Source organism: Scyliorhinus torazame, chromosome 18, assembly GCF_047496885.1.
Source record: "Scyliorhinus torazame isolate Kashiwa2021f chromosome 18, sScyTor2.1, whole genome shotgun sequence".
Taxonomy (NCBI): Eukaryota; Metazoa; Chordata; class Chondrichthyes; order Carcharhiniformes; family Scyliorhinidae; genus Scyliorhinus; species Scyliorhinus torazame.
The window spans coordinates 68,949,491-68,973,303 of NC_092724.1; the positions used below are offsets into that span (position 1 = coordinate 68,949,491).

General features: G+C 46.6%; 1 protein-coding gene across 1 annotated transcript in view; it reads right to left on the minus strand.

Moving 5' to 3' along the window:
- The window catches only part of slc35e1 (solute carrier family 35 member E1), a 77,031-nt gene extending 53,861 nt beyond the window's left edge, over nt 1-23,170 (minus strand). The window contains exon 1 of the mRNA XM_072482852.1: nt 22,803-23,170. Within this exon, the coding sequence (XP_072338953.1) occupies nt 22,803-23,133 (331 nt within the window). The 5' untranslated portion in view covers nt 23,134-23,170. The remainder of the gene's footprint in view (nt 1-22,802) is intronic.
- Between the last annotated feature and the right edge of the window lie 643 nt (nt 23,171-23,813).

Consider the following 23,813-nt stretch of genomic DNA (forward strand, 5'->3'; position numbering starts at 1 on the left):
ACAACTGTGAAAAGACCTCATCAAGGCCACTGAAGGGACTTCCGGTTGCGGTGATGCCTAGCTAGCCGCACGCTTCGGCGGCTCCAGCTCCGACGGACCTTCGGGCTCTTTTAAGAGCCCCAACGGGGAATTTTTCGACGACGCAACCCGGTGTGGGGCGTGTGAGAAGGGAGTTCCCCCCCCAAACGAAGGAGGAAAAAACCGGCGGCGGCGGCTGCAGCGCGAGGAATCGTCGACCAAAGGGTCAGAAAGAGAGAAGTACAAGATGGCGGCGGAGAAAGCGCAGGCGACATGGGGGCCTGAGCATGAAATTGTGAGATGGTGCGTGGAGCTGCTGAAGAGGGAGGTGCTGACCCCGTTGCTACAGGTAATTGAGGGGCTCAAGGAGACATTAAAGACCCAGGAGACAGAGCTCCGCGTGGTGGAGCAGAAGGTGACAGATATTGAGGACGAGATCCTGGGCCTGGCGGTTAAGACACAGACGCACGAGGCACTTCATAAAAAGTGTACTGAAAGGATCGAAGCCCTAGAAAATGGAGCGCGAAGGAAGAACCTTTGGATACTGGGTCTCCCTGAGGGTGTGGAAGGAGTGGACTGTGGAGCGTACGCAAGTACGATGCTGAGCTCACTGATGGGTGCTGAGGCCCCTACTGGCCCCTTGGAGGTGGAGTGGGCAAATCGGATTCCGGCGAGAAGACCAAAAGCGGGAGAACCACCCAGGGCGATAATCGTGCGATTTTACCGCCTTAAGGATAGAGAAGAGGTCCTGAGATGGGCTAAAAAGGTGCGGAGTAGCAGATGGGAGAATGCAGTGGTACGGGTATACCAGGATTGGAGTGCGGAGGTGGCGAGAAGGAGGGCGAGCTTCAACCGAGCCAAAGAGGTGTTGCATAAAAGGAAGGTGAAGTTCGGGATGCTGCAGCCGGCAAGACTATGGGTCACGTATCAGGAGAGACACCATTATTTCGAGACGGCGGAGGAAGCATGGACCTTCATCAAAGAAGAGAAATTGGATCGGAACTGAGGGACTGATGCTGCAGGAAATGTTATTGTTAATGTTACGGTGGAAGTTAATTGAGAAGTAAACAGGGAAGGGGGGAGACATTGGGGAAATGTGGGCGCCGGTGAGGGGGGAAAGACGGGACATAGTTGGAGAATGGGGAAGGGGAGGGGGAGGGGAAAGGGAGCTGCGCCATAAGAGGCGGGTCAGGTAAAGGGATGTTCCCGCACCAGAAAGAATAAGGCGGGAAGACAGGCGCAAGGCGGATGGGAGTTCCCCACATGGGGGGGGTCGAGGAGTGAGCAGGAGTAGCCGGGGTCAGTTGAAGTCAGCTGACTTACGAAAGTAATATGGGGGGAGCAATCATGCTAGAAAGAGATCTAGCGGGGAGGGGGGGGGAGGGAGGGGGGGGCGGGTGGGGGACAACTGGGTTGCTGCTGCGGAAATCCAAAAGGAAATGGCTAAAGAGTGGGTGGGCGGGGATGGTGTGCGACGCTGGGGGAGCGAGCGGGAGCGCGGAGGCGGGATATGGGACTGGCCTAGAGAAGGTAATGGCTAGTCGACACGGGAGGGGGGCAGGTAGCCCCCTAGTGAGGCTGATCACGTGGAACGTGAGAGGCCTGAACGGACCGATAAAAAGGGCCAGAGTGCTCGCGCATTTGAAAGGACTAAGGGCAGACGTGGTTATGCTCCAAGAGACGCACCTAAAGGTGGCGGACCAAGTTAGGCTAAGGAAAGGATGGGTGGGACAGGTGTTCCACTCAGGACTGGACGCAAAGAATAGAGGGGTGGCCATTTTGGTGGGAAAACAGGTCGCATTTGAAGCAAAGAACATCGTAGCAGATAGCGGAGGTAGATATGTAATGGTGAGTGGCAGGCTGGAGGGAATGGAGGTCGTGTTGGTTAACGTGTATGCCCCAAACTGGGACGATGCAGGATTTATGAGACGGATGCTGGGGCGTATACCGGACCTGGAGGTAGGAAACTTGATTTTAGGAGGGGACTTTAATACGGTGCTGGACCCGGGGCTAGATAGATCCAGCTCAAGGACCGGAAGAAGGCCGGCAGCGGCCAAGGTACTTAAGGGGTTTATGGACCAAATGGGGGGAGTGGATCCATGGCGATTTCTTAGACCTAGGGCTAGGGAGTTTTCCTTCTTCTCCCATGTCCATAAAGTGTACTCCCGGATAGATTTTTTTGTTTTGGGAAGGTGGTTGATCTCTAGGGTGGAAGAAGCTGAGTACTCAGCCATAGCGGTTTCGGATCATGCCCCACATTGGGTGGACCTGGAATTAGGAGAGGAAAGGGAGCAGAGAACACTCTGGCGATTAGATGTGGGACTGATGGCGGATGAGGGAGTGTGTGCAAGAGTGCGGGGGTGTATTGAGAGATATCTGGAGGTCAATGACGACGGCGAGGTCCCTGTGGGAGTGGTATGGGAAGCACTAAAAGCGGTGGTCAGAGGAGAGCTGATCTCCATTGGGGCCCACAAAAGGAAAGCAGAGGCCAAGGAAAGGGAAAGATTACTGGGGGAGATTTTAAGGGTGGATAGGGAATTTGCAGAGACCCCGGAGGAGGAATTGTACAGGGAGAGGAGACGACTCCAGACGGAATTTGACCTTCTGACCACCAGAAAGGCGGAGGTACTGTGGAGGAAGGCACAGGGGAGGAGGTATGAATATGGGGAAAAGGCGAGTCGCCTGTTGGCTCATCAATTGCGAAAGAGGGCAGCAGCGAGGGAGATAGGAGGAATTAGAGACGAAAGGGGAGACACGGTGCGAAGGGCAGGAAAGATAAATGAGGTGTTCAAGACCTTCTATGAGGAACTGTATAGGTCTCAACCCCCAGAGGGAGAGGAGGGGATGCGGCAGTTCCTGGACCAATTGAGGTTCCCGAAAGTGGAGGAGCGGGGGGTGGTAGGCCTGGGGGCACCGATTGGGGTGGACGAGGTTATTAAGGGACTGGGAAGCATGCAAGCAGGGAAGGCCCCAGGACCAGACGGGTTCCCGGTGGAGTATTACAGAAAATATGTGGACTTGTTGGCCCCGTTGATGGTGAGGACGTTCAATGAGGCCAGGAAAGGGGGGACTCTACCCCCGACGATGTCGGAGGCGACGATATCGTTAATTTTGAAGAGGGATAAAGATCCGTTGCAGTGCGGGTCCTATAGACCCATTTCATTGTTGAACGTGGACGCCAAATTGTTGGCAAAGGTACTGGCATCGAGGATAGAGGACTGTGTCCCGGGGGTGGTGCACGAAGATCAGACAGGGTTCGTAAAAGGGAGACAACTGAATGTTAACGTGCGACGACTATTAGGGGTGATAATGATGCCCCCAGTGGAGGGGGAGGCAGAGATAGTGGCGGCAATGGACGCAGAGAAGGCATTTGATAGGGTGGAGTGGGAGTATTTATGGGAAGTGTTAAAGAGGTTTGGGTTTGGGAACGGGTTTATTAGCTGGGTTAGACTTCTTTATGGGGCTCCAACGGCAAGCGTAGTTACAGGTCGACATAGATCGGAGTATTTCCGACTATATAGGGGAACAAGACAGGGATGCCCGCTGTCTCCATTGTTGTTCGCGTTGGCAATTGAACCTCTGGCCATGGCGTTGAGAGACTCCAGGAAATGGAGAGGGGTGATTAGAGGGGGAGAAGAACACCGAGTCTCGTTATATGCGGATGACCTATTGTTATACGTGTCGGACCCAGTGGGGGGAATGATCGAGGTTATGCGAATTTTGAGGGGGTTCGGGGATTTCTCGGGGTATAGGCTAAACATGGGGAAGAGTGAATTATTTGGGATACATCCAGGGGACCAGAGTAGAGAGATAGAAGGCTTGCCTCTAAGGAAAGTGGAAAGAAACTTCCGATACCTGGGGATTCAGATCGCTAGGAGTTGGGGAACCTTGCACAGACTTAATCTGACACGGTTGGTAGAACAAATGGAGGAGGACTTCAAGAGGTGGGACATGCAGCCTCTATCGCTGGCGGGCAGGGTGCAAGCAATTAAGATGATGGTCCTCCCGAGGTTCTTATTTGTATTTCAATGTCTCCCTATACTAATCACGAAGACCTTTTTTAATAAAATAGACAGGAGCATCACGAGCTTCGTGTGGGCAGGGAAAGTTCCGAGAGTAAGGAGGGGGTTCCTTCAGCGTAGTAGGGACAGAGGAGGATTGGCACTACCGAACTTGGGCGATTACTATTGGGCCGCCAATGTGGCAATGATACGTAAATGGATGATGGAGGGTGAGGGAGCGGCGTGGGAAAGACTGGAGAGAAAGTCCTGTAAAGGGACGAGTTTAGAGGCGCTGGTGACGGCGCCGCTACCGATCTCACCTAAAATGTTTACCACAAACCCGGTGGTGGCGGCAACATTGAATATCTGGGGACAGTGGAGGCGACAGAGAGGGGTGCGGGGAGCCCTGGTGGGGTCCCCAATCAGGAACAACCATAGGTTCGCCCCAGGAAGAATGGATGGAGGATTTCAGAGCTGGTTCCAGTTGGGAATTAGGAGGGTGGGAGATTTATTTATAGATGGGACTTTTGCGAGCTTGGGAGCATTGGAGGAAAAGTATAAGTTGCCCCGGGGAAATTTCTTGAGATATATGCAGGTGAGGGTGTTTACTAGACAACAGGTGAGGGAATTTCCGTTGCTCCCGACACAGGGGATACAGGACAGGGTGCTTTCAGGGGTGTGGGTCGGAGAGGGCAAGGTGTCAGAGATTTACCGAGAGATGAGGGAAGAGGGGGAGGAGTCGGTGGGCGAACTAAAAGGAAAGTGGGAAGAAGAACTAGGGGAGGAGATAGAGGAGGGTATGTGGGCTGATGCCCTAAGCAGGGTAAATTCCTCTTCCTCATGCGCCAGGCTTAGCCTGATTCAATTTAAGGTGCTACATAGAGCACACATAACGGGAGCAAGATTGAGCAGGTTCTTTGGAGTGGAGGACAAATGTGGGAGGTGTGGTGGGAGCCCGGCAAACCACGCACATATGTTTTGGGCATGCCCGGCACTGGAAGGGTATTGGAAGGGAGTGACGGGAGTGATTTCGCGGGTGGTGAAGGCCCGGGTCAAACCAGGCTGGGGGTTAGCTCTATTTGGAGTTGCGGAAGAGCCGGGAGTGCAGGAGGCGAAAGAGGCCGACGTTGTGGCCTTTGCGTCCCTAGTAGCCCGGCGCAGGATCCTACTCATGTGGAAGGAGGCGAAACCCCCCGGACTGGAGGCCTGGGTAAATGATATGGCGGGGTTCATTAAACTGGAGCAGATAAAGTTTGCCCTGAGAGGATCGGCTCAAGGGTTCACCAGGCGGTGGCAGCCATTTCTCGACTACCTAGGGGAACGTTAGAGGGAAGACAGATGACCAGCAGCAGCAACCCAGGGGGGGGGGGTTAGTTTAGGTCAAAGATAAAGGGGTTTTGTTACTTGTGTATTGTTTAAAATTTCTGTATTGTTATTGTTGCGTTTGCTTTGTAAGAGGGGAAAAATTGTTGTTTGGGAAAAAAATTTCAATAAAACATTTATTAAAAAAAAAAAAAAAAAAATTGATAAATCTCCGGGCCCAGATGGGCTACATCCTAGAGTTCTAAAGGAGATAGCTGAAGAAATAGTAGAGGCGTTAGTTATGATCTTTCAAAAGTCACTGGAGTCAGGGAAAGTCCCAGAGGATTGGAAAATCACTGTTGTAACCCTCCTGTTCAAGAAGGGAACAAGGAAAAAGATGGAAAATTATAGGCCAATTAGCCTAACCTCGGGTGTTGCCAAGATTCTAGAATCCATTGTTAAGGATGAGATTTCTAAATTCTTGGAAGTGCAGGGTCGGATTAGGACAAGTCAGTATGGATTTAGTAAGGGGAGGTCGTGCCTGACAAACCTGTTAAGAGTTCTTTGAAGAGATAACAAATAGGTTAGACCAAGGAGAGCCAATGGATGTTATCTATCTTGACTTCCAAAAGGCCTTTGATAAGGTGCCTCACGGGAGACAGCTGAGTAAAATAAGGGCCCATGGTATTCGAGGCAAGGTACTAACATGGATTGACGATTGGCTGTCAGGCAGAAGGCAGACAGTTGGGATAAAAGGTTCTTTTTCGGAATGGCAACCGGTGACGAGTGGTGTCTCGCAGGGTTCAGTGTTGGGGCCACAGCTGTTCTCTTTATATATTAAAGATCTAGATGACGGGACTGGGGGAATTCTGGCTAAGTTTGCCGATGATACAAAGATAGGTGGAGGGGCAGGTAGTATGGAGGAGGTGGGGAGGCTGCAGAAAGATTTAGACAGTTTAGGAGAGTGGTCCAAGAAATGGCTGATGAAATTCAACGTGGGCAAGTGCGAGGTCTTGCACTTTGGAAAAAAGAATAGAGGCAGGGACTATTTTCTAAACGGTGACAAAATTCATAATGCTGAAGTGCAAAGGGACTTGGGAGTCCTAGTCCAGGATTCTCTAAAGGTAAACTTGCAGGTTGAGTCCGTAATTAGGAAAGCAAATGCAATGTTGTCATTTATCTCAAGAGGCTTGGAATATAAAAGCAGGGATGTACTTCTGAAGCTTTATAAAGCATTAGTTAGGCCCCATTTAGAATACTGTGAGCAATTTTGGACCCCACTCCTCAGGAAGGACATACTGGCACTGGAGCGGGTCCAGCGGAAATTCACACGGATGATCCCAGGAATGGTAGGCCTAACATATGATGAACGTCTGAGGATCCTGGGATTATATTCATTGGAGTTTAGGAGGTTGAGGGGAGATCAAATAGAAACTTACAAGTTAATGAATGGCTTAGATAGGGTGGACGTAGGGGAGTTGTTCCCATTAGCAAGGGAGACTAGGACCCGGGGGCCCAGCCTTAGAATAAAACTTTAGAACAGAGATGAGGAGAAATTTCTTCAGCCAGAGAGTGGTGGGTCTGTGGAATTCATTGCCACAGAGGGTGGTGGAGGCCGGGACATTGAGTGTCTTTAAGACAGAACATAGAACATAGAAAATACAGCACAGAACAGGCCCTTCGGCCCACGATGTTGTGCCGAACCTTTGTCCTAGATTAATCATAGATTATCATTGAATTTACAGTGCAGAAGGAGGCCATTCGGCCCTTTTGAGTCTGCACCGGCTCTTGGAAAGAGCACCCCACCCAAACTCAACACCTTCACCCAACACCAAGGGCAATTTGGACATTAAGGGCAATTTATCATTGGCCAATTCACCTAACCCGCACATCTTTTGATTGTGGGAGGAAACCGGAGCACCCGGAGGAAACCCACGCAGACACGGGGAGGACGTGCAGACTCCGCACAGACAGTGACCCAAGCCGGAATCGAACCTGGGGCCCTGGAGCTGTGAAGCAATTGTGCTATCCACAATGCTACCGTGCTGCCCTTGAGAACAAATAAATCTACACTATATCATTTAACCGTAATCCAAAAGTTGATGAATCCTTGATTTCTCGTGGAATTAAGGGCTATGGAGAGAGAGCGGGTAAATGGAGTTGAAATCAGCCATGATCGAATGGTGGAGTGGACTCGATGGGCCGAATGGCCTTACTTCCGCTCCTATGTCGTATGGTCTTATATCTTAAATCAACTAACCTGGGTAAACTGTACTACCCAAAGATGTGCAGGCTAGGTGGATTAGCCAGGTGGATGGACCACGCTAAATTGCCCCATAATTGGAAAAAATGAATTGGGTACTCTAAATTTATTTTAAAAAAGAAGAAAAAAAAGAGTATGTTACCATAGAACTTTATATTCTGGTTGGTGAAAGAAGAGATTCCACTAAAAAAAAAGAGGGGGGGAGGGGTGGGGGTGGAGATTAAATCCAGCATTTATAGGCGAGTCAGCCGAACATCAGTGGTGGTGAAAGTTTCAGAGCCAATAATCTGGAATAAATTCATTGGCATCTGGAAAGCATTCGGGCAGCACGGTAGTATGGTGGATAGCACAATTGCTTCACAGCTCCAGGGTCCCAGGTTCGATTCCGGCTTGGGTCACTGTCTGTGCGGAGTCAGCACATCCTCCCTGTGTGCGCGTGGGTTTCCTCCGGGTGCTCCGATTTCCTCCCACAGTCCAAAGATGTGCAGGTTAGGTGGATTGGCCATGATAAATTTCCCTTAGTGTCCAAAATTGCCCTTAGTGTTGGGTGGGGTTACTGGGTTATGGGGATAGGGTGGAGGTGTTGACCTTGGGTAGGGTGCTCTTTCCAAGAGCTGGTGCAGACTCGATGGGCCGAATGGCCTCCTTCTGCACTGTAAATTCTATCTATGAAAAGAATGGGCTAATAATCGAAAGACAGCACAGATATGTTTTTTAAAAATAAATCTAGAATACCCAATTCATTTTTTCCCCCCAATTAGGTTGCAATTTAGCGTGGCGAATCCACCTAGCCTGCACATCTTTGGGTTGTGGGGGCAAAACCCATGCAAACACGGGGAGAATGTGCAAACTCCACACAGACAGCGACCCAGAGCCGGGATCGAACCTGGGACCTCGGCGCCGAGAGGCAACAGGGCTAACCCACTGCGCCACAGTGCTGCCCAGCTCCTCTTGATATTTGATAATGAACTGGACTTTAGTGTACACGATGTTGTTTCAAATTCTGAAGGCAACACTAAATTCAAATGAAGAGGACAATAACAGACTTCAGAAAAAAACAGACCGGTAAAATAAACTGACAGATGAAATTTAACACAAGTGCGAGGCAGAGCGGCACGGTGGTGCAGTGGTTGGCACAGCTGCCTCACGGCGCCGAGGACCCGGGTTCAATCCCGGCCCTGCGTCACCGTCCATGTGGAGTTTGCCCACATTCTCCCCATGTCTGCGTGGGTCTCACCCCCACAACTCAAAGCCCACAACTTCTGCACTGTAAATTCTATGATAAAAAAAGACGTGCAAGGTAGGTGGATTGGCCACGCCAAATTGCCCCTTAATTGGAATTTCTTTTTAAAAAGAGTGAAGCAATACATATTAGTAGAATGAGAATATAATAATAATAATCTTTATTGTCACAAGCTTACATTAACACTGCAATGAAGTTACTGTGAAAAGCCCCTCGTTGCCACATTCCGGCGCCTGTTCGGGTACACAGAGGAAGAATTCAGAATGTCCAAATTACCTAACTTACCTAACAGCACGTCTTTCGGGACTCGTGGGAAGAAACCGGAGCACCTGGAGGACACCCACCAAGACACAGGGAGAACATGCAGACTCCACACAGAATGACCTAAGCCGGGAATCTAACCTGGGACCCTGGAGCTGTGAAGCAACAGTGCTAACCACTGTGCTACCATGCCACCCATAAGAGACAATATGAGTTAAATAGAAGTGATTTTTGGGCGCGCAGAAGAGAAGAGCCCTAGGGTTTATGAATAGGTTGAGAAGACTGTTAAAAAAGCATATGGTATTGTGGACTTCATTAAATTAGGACTAAAGCATTGAAATTATCTTGAAACTTTAATTAACACTGATTAGTGTTCCACCTGGGTAATGTCTTCAGTTCTGGACACCGCACTTTAGAAAAGATGTCAAAGTCTTGAGGAATGTGTACTAGAATTGCACAAGGGATGAGGGACTTCTGTTAAGTAATGGGTTAAGAGACATTGCAATTAGTTGTCTCATTTATGTTAAGTATCCATTAATTGACACTGATCTGTAAAGGGGCTTCAGGTGGCCTCTGTCAGGTGGTGTGTTGTTAAGAGTTTTGTGCAGAGGCTGTGGAAGTGAAATAAATGGTGTTTGGTGGAAAGGAAACAAGAACTTTAGACTCTTCATTTCACAGCAACTAAAACATCTAACAATGGTAGCAGAGGATGGTTGCTGTGCAAATGTGAAGGTTTGAAAGATACAACTTTTCCTGATCAAACCAAGGAGTGAGTGAGAAGGAAGAAAAAAAAAAGATACATGGCTGAACCCAGGATAAAGATGGCTGGATATGACTATCCTCCCTTATTTTCTGAAAGGGAATCGTACGACCAATGGAGAAGTGCAGTAGTTATGTGGACTAAAGTAACTGTTTTGGGAAAGAGAAAACAAGGTATGGCATTGGCTCTTTCTCTACCATATGGCAGTAAAATCCGAAACAAACTGAGCTGGAATTGGAAGAGTTAGACTCAGAAGAAGGTCTGGAGACTTTATTACATTATATGGATAAGATTTATAAGAAAGATGACTTGTTAAGGGTGTATGAAGCATGGTCGGATTTTGATAAGTTCCGGAAAATGGAGGCTATCTCCATGGAAGACTATATAATGGAATTTGGCAGACTATATAAAAGGCTGCAAAAACACAATCTGGAATTTCCAGTCTGTGTTGGCCTTTAAATTACTTGACTGTGATAGAGTAAGCAACATGGATAGGCTCCTGGTTTTGACACGAGTTCAGTTTACTGATAAGGATACCTGATTCGAACAGATGACAAAAACTTTACAAAAGTTTCTGGGGAAACATTCAATTCCGATGGCTCTGATGACCCAAATAGGTCAGCCTGCAATAAGGCAGAATATGGAAGATACACTAGTAACAGGATGGCAAAATCGTATGGCTACGAACAGGGCTCAAGACTATAAACGGGGACCGAGACAAGGAAATTATGAAGACAGAAACCCAGTTAGAACCTACAATAGGAAGATGAACCCCAGAAATGCACGGGGCATGATAAATCAATGTTTTCGATGTGACTCTCAATACCATTATGCTTTCAACTGTCCAACTCGTTATGATAGAGTGTTTGAAGCGACACATGACACGGAAGAGTCAGAAGAGGAAAAAGATAGTGACCAGAAAGAAGGCATTGTCCTATTGACAAGCAGTTTTACGCCAGTAATGAGGGTGTTGGTTGCAGAATCCTACAACTGTGCTGTATTGGACAGTGGCTGCACATCTACTGTGTGTGGAATTGACTGGTTAGAATGTTACCTGGACTCTTTGAATGCTGAAAATCGTAACAAGGTTAAGGAATTTGAAAGTTCCACAAGTTTCAGGTTTGGGGATGATAATCCTCTGAAGTCGCTGAAAAGAGTGGTGATCCCTTGCAATATTGCCGGAGTGAATCATTTCATTAGCATGGATGTTGTATAAGTGAGATACCTTTGCTTCTGAGCAGACCGTCGATGAAGAAAGCACACATGAAACTGGATATGGAACAGGATAAGGCAACAGTTTTTGGAAAGAGGTGGACTTACAATTTACACAGTCGGGACACTATTGTATTCCATTACTGACAAATAATTTTTCAAGTAGAGTCATTAAGAATGTGCTAATGGCAGTTGAAAATGGGACTTTAGCTGATAAAAAGCTTGTGGTATTAAAACTGCATAGGCAATTTGCAATCTCCTCGGAGGCTGAAAAATGTATATCAGAGTTATGAATACGGCTGCAGAAAGCCCATTTAGTAATGGTGTCTGTGAAAGAAATCATGCTGTCATCAATGACATGCTTCGGAAAATGTTGGCAGATCGACCAAATTGCAGGCTAAATTCAGCTTTAGCATGGGCAGTACCTGCAAAGAATTCATTGCAGATGGTTGGGGGCTATAGTCCTTATCAATTAGTGTTTGGTAGAAATCCTAAAATTCCGTCCATTTTGGATGACCAGCCTCTAGCTTGGGAGGGGACTACAATTAGCTCTAGTTTTGCTGAACATTTAAATGCATTACATAGCAGTAGAAACGCTTTTTTGGAAGCAGAAGTCTCCGAAAGAATTCGCAGAGCTTTAAGACATAACGTACGGCCATCCGATGCCGTTTTTCAGCAAGGAGACATGGTGTACTATAAGAGAGACAATTCTAATGAATGGATAGGCCCAGGGAAATCCATAGGCATAGATGGCAAAACAATTATTTTGCAACATGGTAATCAAACTGTTAGGGTCCATTCATCAAGGATAATGGGTACAGATTACAAATTTAGACAGAGCAGACAGACATGACGAGGGACCAGAGTCATCTGGTACGCATGTGTTACAGAACTATGAGGACCAATTAACTGATATAGACAGGGTTTCTGTGGAGGAACACAACACTTCTGGTGAATTAAAACAGGCCATTTCTCTGAAAGGGCAACCGCCAAAAGTTGGTACATACTTGCCTGAAGGGTCTAGTCAATGGAAGGATGCAACTGTTATTAGTAGAGCAGGGAAGGTTACTGGAAAGTATAAACATTGGTTGAATGTACAGCATTCAGGGGAAGGAGTCAAGACAATGGATTGGGAAAACGAAGTTCAAAAATGGAGGGCACAGAAATGCAGTGCCAGTTCAGATAGTACATCGGATAGTGAACAGGTCCGCAGGAAAAGGTTGAGAACTATTGAAAGGGCATCCCACAGCAGAAGGGAAAGATCAAGCAGTAGCAGTACAGAACGAGATACCAGGCAGGAGAGGGGACATAGTTTGTCAAGATCTCGTAACATGAGTAACACTACGAATACTAATAGGAGTAGAAGCCCACATGCACATGAGATTTTGGTGGCTTCAAATAAATTAGATGAAAAAGTTATTAAAGAAGATAAACAGCAAGAATTGCATAGTTGGAGTGAATTTGGGGTATACACGGAAGTACCGGATAGGGGACAAAGAGCTCGATCCCACAGATGGATTTGCACGGAAAGGGTTCTTCCGGATGGAACTTATAAGACAAAGGCCAGGCTTGTGGCAAGGAGATTTGAAGAAAACTTACAAGATCAGGATTTACGGGTAGATTCACCTACAGCAGGAAAGGTTATTTTAAAGATCTTCTTGTCTCTATTAGCCACAAAGGCATAGGAATGCAAATCTATAGATATAAAAGCTGCCTTTTTGCAGGGGCATCCGCTCCAGAGAGACATTTTCCTCCATCCTCCTAAAGAAGCAGCTAACAAAGAAGGCGTATTCTGGAAGTTGAACAAATGTGTATATGGATTAAATGATGCATCTAGAGTCTGGTATTTTTCGGTAAGGGCAGTTTTGTTAAAGTTAGGCTGTTGCCAGTTGAAAGCAAATCCTGCAATGTTTTACTGGCACTATAAAGGAAATCTTTCTGGCATTTTTATGATGCATGTCGATGATTTTTTGTGGGGTGGGACTAGTGATTTTGAAGCTATTGTAATCTCTGGTTTGAGGAGAGAATTCAGGGTTGGAAGTCAGGCTTCTGGTGCATTTAAATATATTGGACTGGAAATTGGACAGACTAAGTTAGGGGCAACTTTACGTCAGCAATCTTATTTGGAAAGCATCACCCCAATAGCAATTAGTCGTGGCCGAGTTTCACAAAAAGACGCAATGGTTTCAAAGATAGAAAAATGCAGGAATGTGTTTTGAAGTTCCCGGTTTTAGGTGACCTTAAGCACTTGAAACTCATAGTTTATAGTGACGCAAATTTATGTGATGGGGTTTCAAGCGCAGGAGGTTTTATAATTTTCCTTTTGGGGAACAATGGTAAATGTTGCCCACTTGTGTGGGAAACAAAGAAAATAAGGAGAGTGGTAAAAAGCACTTTGGCTGCTGAGACGTTAAGCCTTGTAGAGGCGTTGGATATGGCTTTTTATATAAGTATGATAGTGACAGAAATTTGGGGATTTGGGTAATATACCTATTGACTGTCACATTGACAATAAATCCCTGTGGAAAAATGTGCACTCTACAAAAAGTTTCAATGAAAAGAGGTTACGGATAGACATCGCAAGTTTGAAGCAGATGTTGGACAGAGGGGAAATAACAAAAATAAATGGGTCGACAGGAGCTATCAACTGTCAGACTGTTTTACGAAAAGAGGGGCGAATTCACAGAAACTTTTGGATATTGTTAATGAAGGGCACTTGTTTCTGTGACTTTTTTTTCTTGTCCAAACAAAAAAAAAAGGGGGGGACATCATGTGTGTGTTTTTGAGTTTCTTAAAATTTTGTTTTCATCTAATTATTTTTTTTCTCCAAGGAAGGGGAGACTTAAGTAATGGGTTAAGAGACATTGCAATTAGTTGTCGAATTTATGTTAAGTATCCATTAATTGACACTGATATGTAAAGGGGCTTCAGGTCGCCTCTGTCAGGTGGTATGTTGTTAAGAGTTTTGTGCAGAGGCTGTGGAAGTGAAATAAATGGTATTTGGTGAAAAGGAAACAAGAACTTTAGACTCTTCATTTCACAGCAACTAAAACGTCTAACAACTTCAGTTGTGTAGAGGAACTGGAGAAGATGGGGCAGCACGGTGGCGCAGTGGGTTAGCCCTGTTGCCTCACAGCGCCGATGTCCCAGGTTCGATTGTGGCTCTGGGTCACTGTCCATGTCGAGTTTGCACATTCTCCCCGTGTTTGCGTGGGTTTCGCATCCACAACCCAATGATGTGCAGGCTGGGTGGATTGGCCATGCTAAATTGCCCCTTAATTTAAAAAAAAGAGTAGAGAAGATTGAGAGATTTGATAGAGGCATTCAAAATCATGAATAGTCTTTATGAAGTAAATAAGGAGAAACTGTTTCCAGTGGCAGAAGGGCTGATATCGGAGGACAAATTTAAGGTGATTGGCAAAAGAACCATTGGTGAGGAGGAAACCTTTTATTTTAATAACAAGTTGACTTGCGGTTTGCCTGAAAAAGAGGTCAAAGCAGATTCAAAAGTAACATTCAATCAGAATTGAGTAACTAGTTGAAGGAGGAAAAAGATTACAGGGCAGTAAATGTCAGGGTAATGGGTTTGAATAGCTTCAAATGATACAGCATAGGCATGATATAGCCTGAATGACCTTCTGTGCAGTATCATTCTATGATTCTATTTATTCACCTTAGGGGCTGATTTAGCACACAGCTAAATCGCTGGCTTTGAAAGCAGACCAAGGCAAGCCAGCAGCACGGTTCAATTCCCGTACCAGCCTCCCCGAACAGGCACCGGAATGTGGCGACTAGGAGCTTTTCACAGCAACTTCACTGAAGCCTACTTGTGACAATAAGCGATTTTCATTTCATTTCATTTCATTCATGACTTTAGGATTTTTAAAAAGTGACGTCAATTGAGGGAAAAATATTGGAAAGGACGCCAAGAGAGCTCAGATTGACAGCCAGAGCTTGTCGGGGTCAGGTCCTTTGATTATGCTGCCTGCTTTCCCAAGGCAGCGGTAGGTGTAGACAGAGCCAATGGATGGTAGGTGGTTTCGTATGAAGGACTGGGCTGTGTTCACGACTCTCTATAGTTTCTTATGGTCTTGGGCTGAGCAGTTATCATACCAGGCTGTGATGCAGCCGGATGGTGCATCTATAAAAATTGGTAAGAGTCAATGTGGACATGCCGAATCTCCTTTGTTTCCCGAGGAAGTATAGGTGCTGTTGTGGTTTCTTGGTCATAGTGTCGTGTGTGCATACACAGTCATGTGTGCATCGGGAGTATAATCGGGGCCTAAGTACACAACTTTGCGGGGCCCGGTATTGAGGACTATCATGAAGGATTAACCATCTTTGGAGTGGGAGTTTTCACCAAATACAATTTATGGATCGCTTCTCGGCCTTTTGGCTAAGATCAAGCGTAGCGCTTCTTGGCCTTTTGGCTAACATGAGCGTGGGATCAGGTGTAATGCCTGGATCTGGTATGTCTCTCTCGTGGGGACCATGAATTGGATTCAATTTGAATTTGAATTGGATTTTGGAGCAGGCAAGGAGCTGGATTAGGGGTTCGCCCCTCTCCACATTCCGAGCTCTGGCTTTGTAACTCTGATAAATTAATAAAAAGAAAAATACAATTTATGGGTGGCACGGTGGTTAGCACTGCTGCCTCACAGCTTCAGGGACGCGGGTTCAATTCCCGCCTCGGGTGACTGTCTATGTGCAGTTTGCACTTTCTCCCTATGTCTGCGTGGGTTTCATCCGGGTGTTCCAGTTTCTTCCCACATTCCAAAAATGTGCAGGTTAGTTGGATTGGCCATGTTAAAATGCCCCTCAGTGTCCAAAAAGGTTAGATCGGGTTGCTAGGTTTACAGGGATTGGGTGGAAGTGTGGGCTTAAGTAGGATGCTGTTCCAAGGGCTGGTGCATACTCGATGGGCAGAATGGCCTCCTTCTGCACTGTAAATTCTATGGTACCTATGTCAAGATGTTAGCAACAAGTAAAGAGCACCCTGAAGGACAAAACTGACTTCACACTCCAAGAGGAAGAGTTAAAAAAAAATTTTTAAGAGTACCCAATTAATTTTTTCCAATTAAGGGACAATTTAGCATGGCCAATCCACCTACCCTGCACATCTTTGGGTTGTGGGGACGAAACCCATACAAACACGGCGGAGAGAATGTGCAAACTCTACATGGACAGTGACCTACAGCCGGGATCAAACGTGGGACCTCGGCGCGGTGAGGCCGCAGTGCTAACCACTGCATCATCGTGCTGCCCTCCAGGAGGAAGAGTTGACATAATTTTTCATCTGAATGGGCTAAGTATAAGAAGTCTTAACACTTAACTGAAACCTGTCCACAGAGAAGACTGTTGAACAGCAGGACGATGATGTTTGAAACTGAATGCACGGATTTAAATTTACAGGGCCATTAAAACAGGATCTGTTACAATGAGCAGCAGCTGGAGAAGGACTGATCTCACGGGATCAGTCGCTATCCTGCACAAACTTGCTGCACTGTGCACTGGCAACAAATCAGTGTAGGGCAGTAGTTGGGTTCCAAAATCAATTGTGCCAACGAAACAGACAAAACAATGGCATTAGCCCTCATTTTACTACTATTCCAGGACAAGGACATGCTAGTCTGAAGAAACATCAGCGACCTACAGATGCTGCCAGACCTGCAGGGTATTTCCAGATTGTTATTATTTCAGAATCTGCAGCATTTTATTCTTCAACAAACCATTGCACATCTTCATAATCCGAACTGCTTCATACAACAAGCCAGAGGTGTTTCATTTCTTTCTTTCAACCCACCCCTCCTCTACTGAAGGTAGTACGAAGTCTTACAACACCAGGTTAAAGTCCAACAGGTTTGTTTCGATGTCACTAGCTTTCGGAGCGCTGCTCCTTCCTCAGGTGAATGAAGAGGTCTGTTCCAGAAACACATATATAGACAAATTCAAAGATGCCATCGCTTCGTATACACAGGATCTGCTCATACGAGGAGGAGCGTAACAGACATCTACAGACGTTGAACGATGCCCTCGTACGAACGGGATATGGCACTCGACTCATCGATCGACAGTTCCAACGCGCCACAGCGAAAAACCGGACCGACCTCCTCAGAAGACAAACATGGGACACAACCGACAGAATACCCTTCGTCGTCCAGTACTTCCCCGGAGCGGAGAAACTACGCCATCTTCTTCACAGCCTTCAACACGTCATTGATGACGATGAACATCTTGCCAAGGTCATCCCCACACCCCCACTACTTGCCTTCAAACAACCGCGCAACCTCAAACGAACCATTGTGTGCAGCAAACTACCCAGTCTTCAGAACAGTGACCACGACACCACACAACCCTGTCATGGCAATCTCTGCAAGACGTGCCAGATCATCGACATGGATACCACCATTACACGTGAGAACACCACCCACCAGGTACGCGGTACATACTCGTGCGACTCGGCCAACGTTGTCTACCTCATACGCTGCAGGAAAGGATGTCCCGAAGCGTGGTACATTGACGAGACCATGCAGACGCTGCGACAACGAATGAACGGACATCGCGCAACAATCACCAGGCAGGAATGTTCCCTTCCAGTCGGGGAACACTTCAGCAGTCAAGGGCATTCAGCCTCTGATCTCCGGGTAAGCGTTCTCCAAGGCGGCCTTCAGGACCCGCGACAACGCAGAATCGCGGAGCAGAAACTTATAGCCAAGTTCCGCACACATGAGTGCGGCCTCAACCGGGACCTGGGATTCATGTCACATTACATTCATCCCCCACCATCTGGCCTGCAAAATCCTACCAACTGTCCTGGCTTGAGACAATTCACACCTCTTTAACCTGGGGTTACCCCATCTCTGGATCTGTAAAGATTTAATCACCTGCTAATGCTCGCATTCCTAGCATTGTTTGGCATCTTTGAATTTGTCTATATATGTGTTTCTGGAACAGACCTCTTCATTCACCTGAGGAAGGAGCAGCACTCCGAAAGCTAGTGACATCGAAACAAACCTGTTGGACTTTAACCTGGTGTTGTAAGACTTCGTACTGTGCTCACCCCAGTCCAACGCCGGCATCTCCACATCATGGCTACTAAAGGTGCCACTCATAAACAGAGCAGTTGCTAGTAATTCTTCAGTAATGTAATTCAATTGCTAATTCTGACAATAGAAAGTATTAGAGCCAGGTCCAGTTTTGCCCTGTCCTCACACCATTAATACAGAACAGCTTGAACCACCAGTCACAATTTGCAGGAGGTGCCTCCACAAAATTCCCCTCCTCCGAGATACCACAGCGCCCTTAAGGTCAGAGCCATTAAAAATACATCATCAGAGTTGCCAACAAAATTGAAAGGGCGTACAATGAACGATGAACAGTAAGCACACACAGAGAGTAATTTTTTTAAAATAAATTTAGACTACCCAATTTTTTTTTTCCAATTAAGAGGGAATTTAGTGTGGCCAATTCACCTACCCTGCACATCTTTGGGTTGTGGGAGCGAGACCAAGCAGACACGGGGAGAATGTGCAAACTCCACAAGGACAGCGACCCAGGATCGAACCCGGGTCCTCAGTGCGTGAGGCAGTAGTGCTAACCACTGTGCCACCGTGCCACCCTATAAACAGATTAATGATACATGCAACAACATGGCTGCGTCCAACACCTGCACAGTGGTGTGATTAGAGAATGGCTGGAAAGGAATTCAAACCAAAGTGCACCTGGACTTGTTTAACTTTACTGGGTGGCTGCAGGGTCCAGTCGCTCAAGTTGAATTAGCTCAAGTGCTGTAGAGAACAAGTTTGTCAATAAAGGCTGCACCTCAATTGGCTCCAAATTACAGTGCCTGTCCCTTTCTTGGAAAGGCACCATGTAAAGACAAGTTATTTCCTTCTGTTGTACGATGGTGCCTAAATTGTATTACAATCGAAACACAATCAGTAAAATATTTCTCTAAAAAAAATTTCCTAATCAAAGTCACAACAAGGTAAAAATTGAATTCAAAGTTGAATTCTATTTGTGATGTCTTGGATATTTTTAAAACCTAGATTGAAAATAGGAAGCCTGTCCCGGTAGTTTAAACACTCTAAGCAAACAAATTTAATGTGAAGGTAAAGCAACTGTTTAAACACTGCTGTATAAAAGGTACTGAAGTCCGGCAATAGCCAGTAGGAAATGTGTCCCACCTTCTCAGAATATTACTTCAAAAGTAACATAGGAACGAGACAGAAAAACATGTTAAAATGAATCATGCAATGGTGAAATGTTACTCAGAGTGATAAATATCACATGAAATAATCTGCCATTTAAGGCAGTAAGAGCAAATGGACAATTAGGATACCAGGGAGAGCATCACAGAAGAATTATAGTATAGGGAAGGAGCTTCAATATGGAAGTTGTAGTTAGACTTTAATAGGCCAAATGGCCTTTTATCAATGCTTGCCTTTATAATGTTGTGAATGATAAAGTGCTGCTATCTATATTTTTACTAGAAAGGTCGAAAAAAAAGAAAAATTGTAAGGACGCAATACTGCACTAAATTCTTACTTTTCTTTGGTATGTACACTTTCATTGAAACTGCCAGACAGTTTAATTGCTTAGTGAAGTACATTGTCTATACAGCACATTATATGATTCTATCTTTCCTGAAAATCTGCTACAGGGATATGGTGTCACAATACCAGGGGCACAAAATACTGAAAGGGACAGAGTTTAGAGAATAGTCAGTTAATAGATGAAGTCGGAGTAAGGGAGGAAGTAATGATGTTTAAATCAGGGTTGCTGTGCATGTATATGAACAAAAATAAGATTGAGGAGGAGTTACAGGTGCAGATTGCAATGTGGAAACATGATGTTGTGGCGATAACAGAAACCTGGCTCAAGGAAGGGCAAGACTGGGTGTTAAATATTCCTGGGTACAAGGTGTTAAGAAAATATAAGAAAGGAGGAGGGAGGCTTTAGTTAGGCAGGGCATTGCAGTGTTGGAGTAAGAGTATGTCCCAGAGGATTCAAGAGCAGAATCAATTTGACTTGAGCTAAGGAACAAAACGGATGCAATTACATTGCTGGATGTAGTCTACAGACCACCAACTAGTGAGGAGGATGTAGAAGAACAAATCTGCAGGGAAATTACAGAGAGATGCAAAAGTGTAGTTATAAATGGGGGACTTACTGGGCGGCACGGTAGCTCAGTGGTTAGCACTGCTGCCTCATGGCACCAAGGACCCGTGTCCGATCCCGGCCCCGGGTCACTGTCCTTGTGGAGTTTGCATATTCTCCCTGCATCTGCGTTGTTTTCACCCCCACGACCCAAAACTATGTGTACGGTAGAGGCATTGGCCGCGCTAAATTGCACCTTAATTAGAATTTTTAAAAAATAAATGGGGGACCTTAATTACCCAAATGTAGATTGGGGCAGTTGGGAGTCTAAAAGTTTGTAGATTGTGTTCAGGAAAACTTTCTACAGCAGTTTGTATCCAATCCAACAAGAAAAGATGCACTGTTGGACCTGGTTCTTGGAAATGAGGTGGGCTAAGTAGATCAAGTGTGAGTGGGGGAACATTTAGGACACAATGATCATTGTATCGCAAGGTTTAGGATGATGATAGAAAGTGACAATGCACAATCCAGAGGGAAAATAATTAACTGCGGGAGAGCCGACTTCAATGGGGCAAGGACGGAGCTGGGCCAGTGAAACAAAAGGTTGGCAGGAAAAACTGTAGCAGAACAATAGGTCAGACACAGTCAAGATACATTCTCTTAAAAGGGAAAGATAGGGCAAGGAAATCCAGAGCTTCCTGGTTGAAAAATTATGAAGAAAATGTTTGCTTATGACAGGTGTCAGGTAGAAAATATGGTGAGAAGACGAATACAGAAAGTTCAGAGGGGCACAGTAGCATAGTGGTTCGCACTGCCGCTTCACAGTTCCAGGGTCCCAGGTTTGATTCCTGGCTTGGGTCACTGTCTGTGCAGAGTCTGCAGGTTCTCCCCGTGACTGTTTGGGTTTCCTCCGGGTGCTCAGTTTTCCTGCCACAAGTCCCAAAAGACGTGCTGTTAGGTAATTTGGACATTCTGAATTCTCCCTGTGTAACCGAACAGGCGCTGGAATGTGGCGGCTAAGGGTTTTTCACAGTAACTTCATTGCAGTGTTAATGTAAGCCTACTTGTGACAATAAAGATTATTATACAAAGATTGAAAAGTACATTAAAGAAGCTAAGAGAGATTGTGGAAAAAAGCTGGCAAGGAGAATTCCAAAGTCTTCTATCAATATATAAATAGTAAAAGGAGTCGTCGGCTGATTAGGGACCTAAAAGAGAATTTACACATGGAGGCTGGGGGCATGGGTGAGGTATTCAATGAATACTTGCCTCCATCTTTACCAGGTAGGCAGATGTACACAGGACATGGTGAAAGACTAGGAAACATTGTCCCTAAAAGGGCTCAAAATTGATAAAGAAGAAGCGTTGATTAGACTGTTGGTACTGAAAGTTCACGAGGCACCAGGACTGGATGATCCAGGATATTAAAGCTGATTGATTGTAGACGGGTCTTGTTGGGGTGGAGGTTAGCTTTTCCACCCTGTGCCTCAGCGTGGTGGGGGAACCTGCTGGGGTTTCTGACCCAGGAGAAGATGGAGTTTGCTCGGGGCAAGGGGGTGAGAGGGGTTCTACAATTGTTTGAGTTTGTTCAACATGCATTTTCAGGAGTTGGTTCCCGTTGACTGTTGAGGTTTTTTTTGTGGAGTTTAGCATTGTAAAATTGTTGAAGATTTGCTCAATAAAGATATAAGCTTTTTCTGATATATACTAATGATCTAGATCTTGGTGTGATGGGGACAGTTTCAAAGTTTGCAGATTACACAAAACTTGGAAGTATTACAAACTGTGACGAGGCCAGTGTAGAACATGAAAAGGACAAAGACAACTTAATGGAGTGGGCAGTTAGGAGGCAGATGATGTTGAATGCAGAGAAGTGCGATGATGCATTTGGTAGGAAGAATATGGAGATAATATAAAATAAGGGATAAAATTCTTATGGGGACGCAGAGCAGAGGGATCTGTGCATACATGTGCATAGATCATTGAAGGTGACAGGACCATTGGAAGGGAACAGTTCATAAAGTATATAATATTCTAGGCTTTATTCATCGGATACACGAGCAAGGAGGACATGCTGAACTTGTGCAATACTCTTGTTAGACCTCAAGTGGAATACTGTGTACAATTCTGGGCATCACACTATAAAAACAATGTGAATGCATTGGAGAGAATACAGAGGAGGTTTACAAGAATGGTTCCAGGTATGAGAAACTTCAGTTTCGAGGTTGGATTGGCGAACAGGAGATTTGTAGAGATGTTCAAAATCACAAAGGGGCTGGACAGAGTCCATAGGGAGCAACTGTAACCACTCGTAAAAGGATCAAGAGAGGACACAGATTTAAAGTGATTGGGAAATGAAGACCCTCCCCCTACACCGGGGTAACCGGCGTCCACCCTCCCCTCCCTGCACCACTCCTGACTCACCCCCACACCCCGCCACCTCCGGCTTGGCCCCGACCATGACCCCAATGCCACCTCACCACCCTCTCCCACCCCCAATCTGTGCCCCCCACACCCATCTCCACTCCCCCAGATGGGGGTCCATCCCCTCCCCACACCCATCTACCCCCTTCACATACCTATCCATCCCCTCACACCCAACCCCCTCCGCTCACTGACACACTCTAATGGCTCTCCCTCTACCTGTGTGTGCGTACGACACGGGTACTTTCCAGATGCTGATGTGGGCCGTCACCGAGGCGAAGTATTTGCCGAAGGCGAGCGGCAGGATGAGGCGGGTGAAGTACCGGGGCGGCAGATCGGTGGCCGGCGCGATGTTCCAGGCGCGGATGAGCGGCGGCATGAAGAGGCAGATGGAGAGGATGTGGAAGAGGGAGACGGTGACCGGATAGGGGAAGTGGTTGAGGATGACTTTGTTGATGACATTGCCGCCCGAGCTGACGGTATACCAGCAGAGGCAGAGAATGAAAACCCGCAGGCCGTCCCGCACCAGCGACTGCCGCCGCTCCGCCATCGCAGGTCAGCGTCAACCAGCCCCGCGTCAGCGTCATGCAGCCCCACGCAGCGTCAGCGTCAGCGTCACCGGCCCCGCGTCAGCGTCATGCAGCGTCACCGCGTCCCGCAGCGTCACCGCGTCCCAGCGACGTGGGGGCGGCACCACAACCTGATTAACATTCATATCGCAGCAGGTAAACAGGTAGCTTAAGTTACCGAGCACGTCCCAAAGTACCAACTGTGGTCAGTACAAGGGAACATGGTGATAGGCAAGCAGCTGATTCTGAATTCCAAGACACTTGTCAAGCAGGGGGACCCAGCCAGCGCAGCCCTGTGGTGCAGGACTCTGTGCTGTACAGGCTGTTCCCAGGGACCATCATCAGCTGGATTAGCAACTCGGTGAAATACATTTTTTTGGTCTAAACCGAACTTGTTGCCTTTCCAGCGCAAAGATTGATTCACATTCCAAAGCCCGGGACCACATGATGAGGGACGCACTCTAGCTTGGAGCAACCGCCGCAGAGGTTCAGTGGGGAAAGGTCGCTGTCTAAGACATTTCAGCCATAGTGAACTGAAGGGTGGGAACTGTAGAGAATCCCCTCGGACTGTATGACTCACATTGAATGTACATAGTGAATATTACATGTATCACAATTGTATGGAAGCACCCCAGAGTGCAACGTGATCTATGTAGACAAA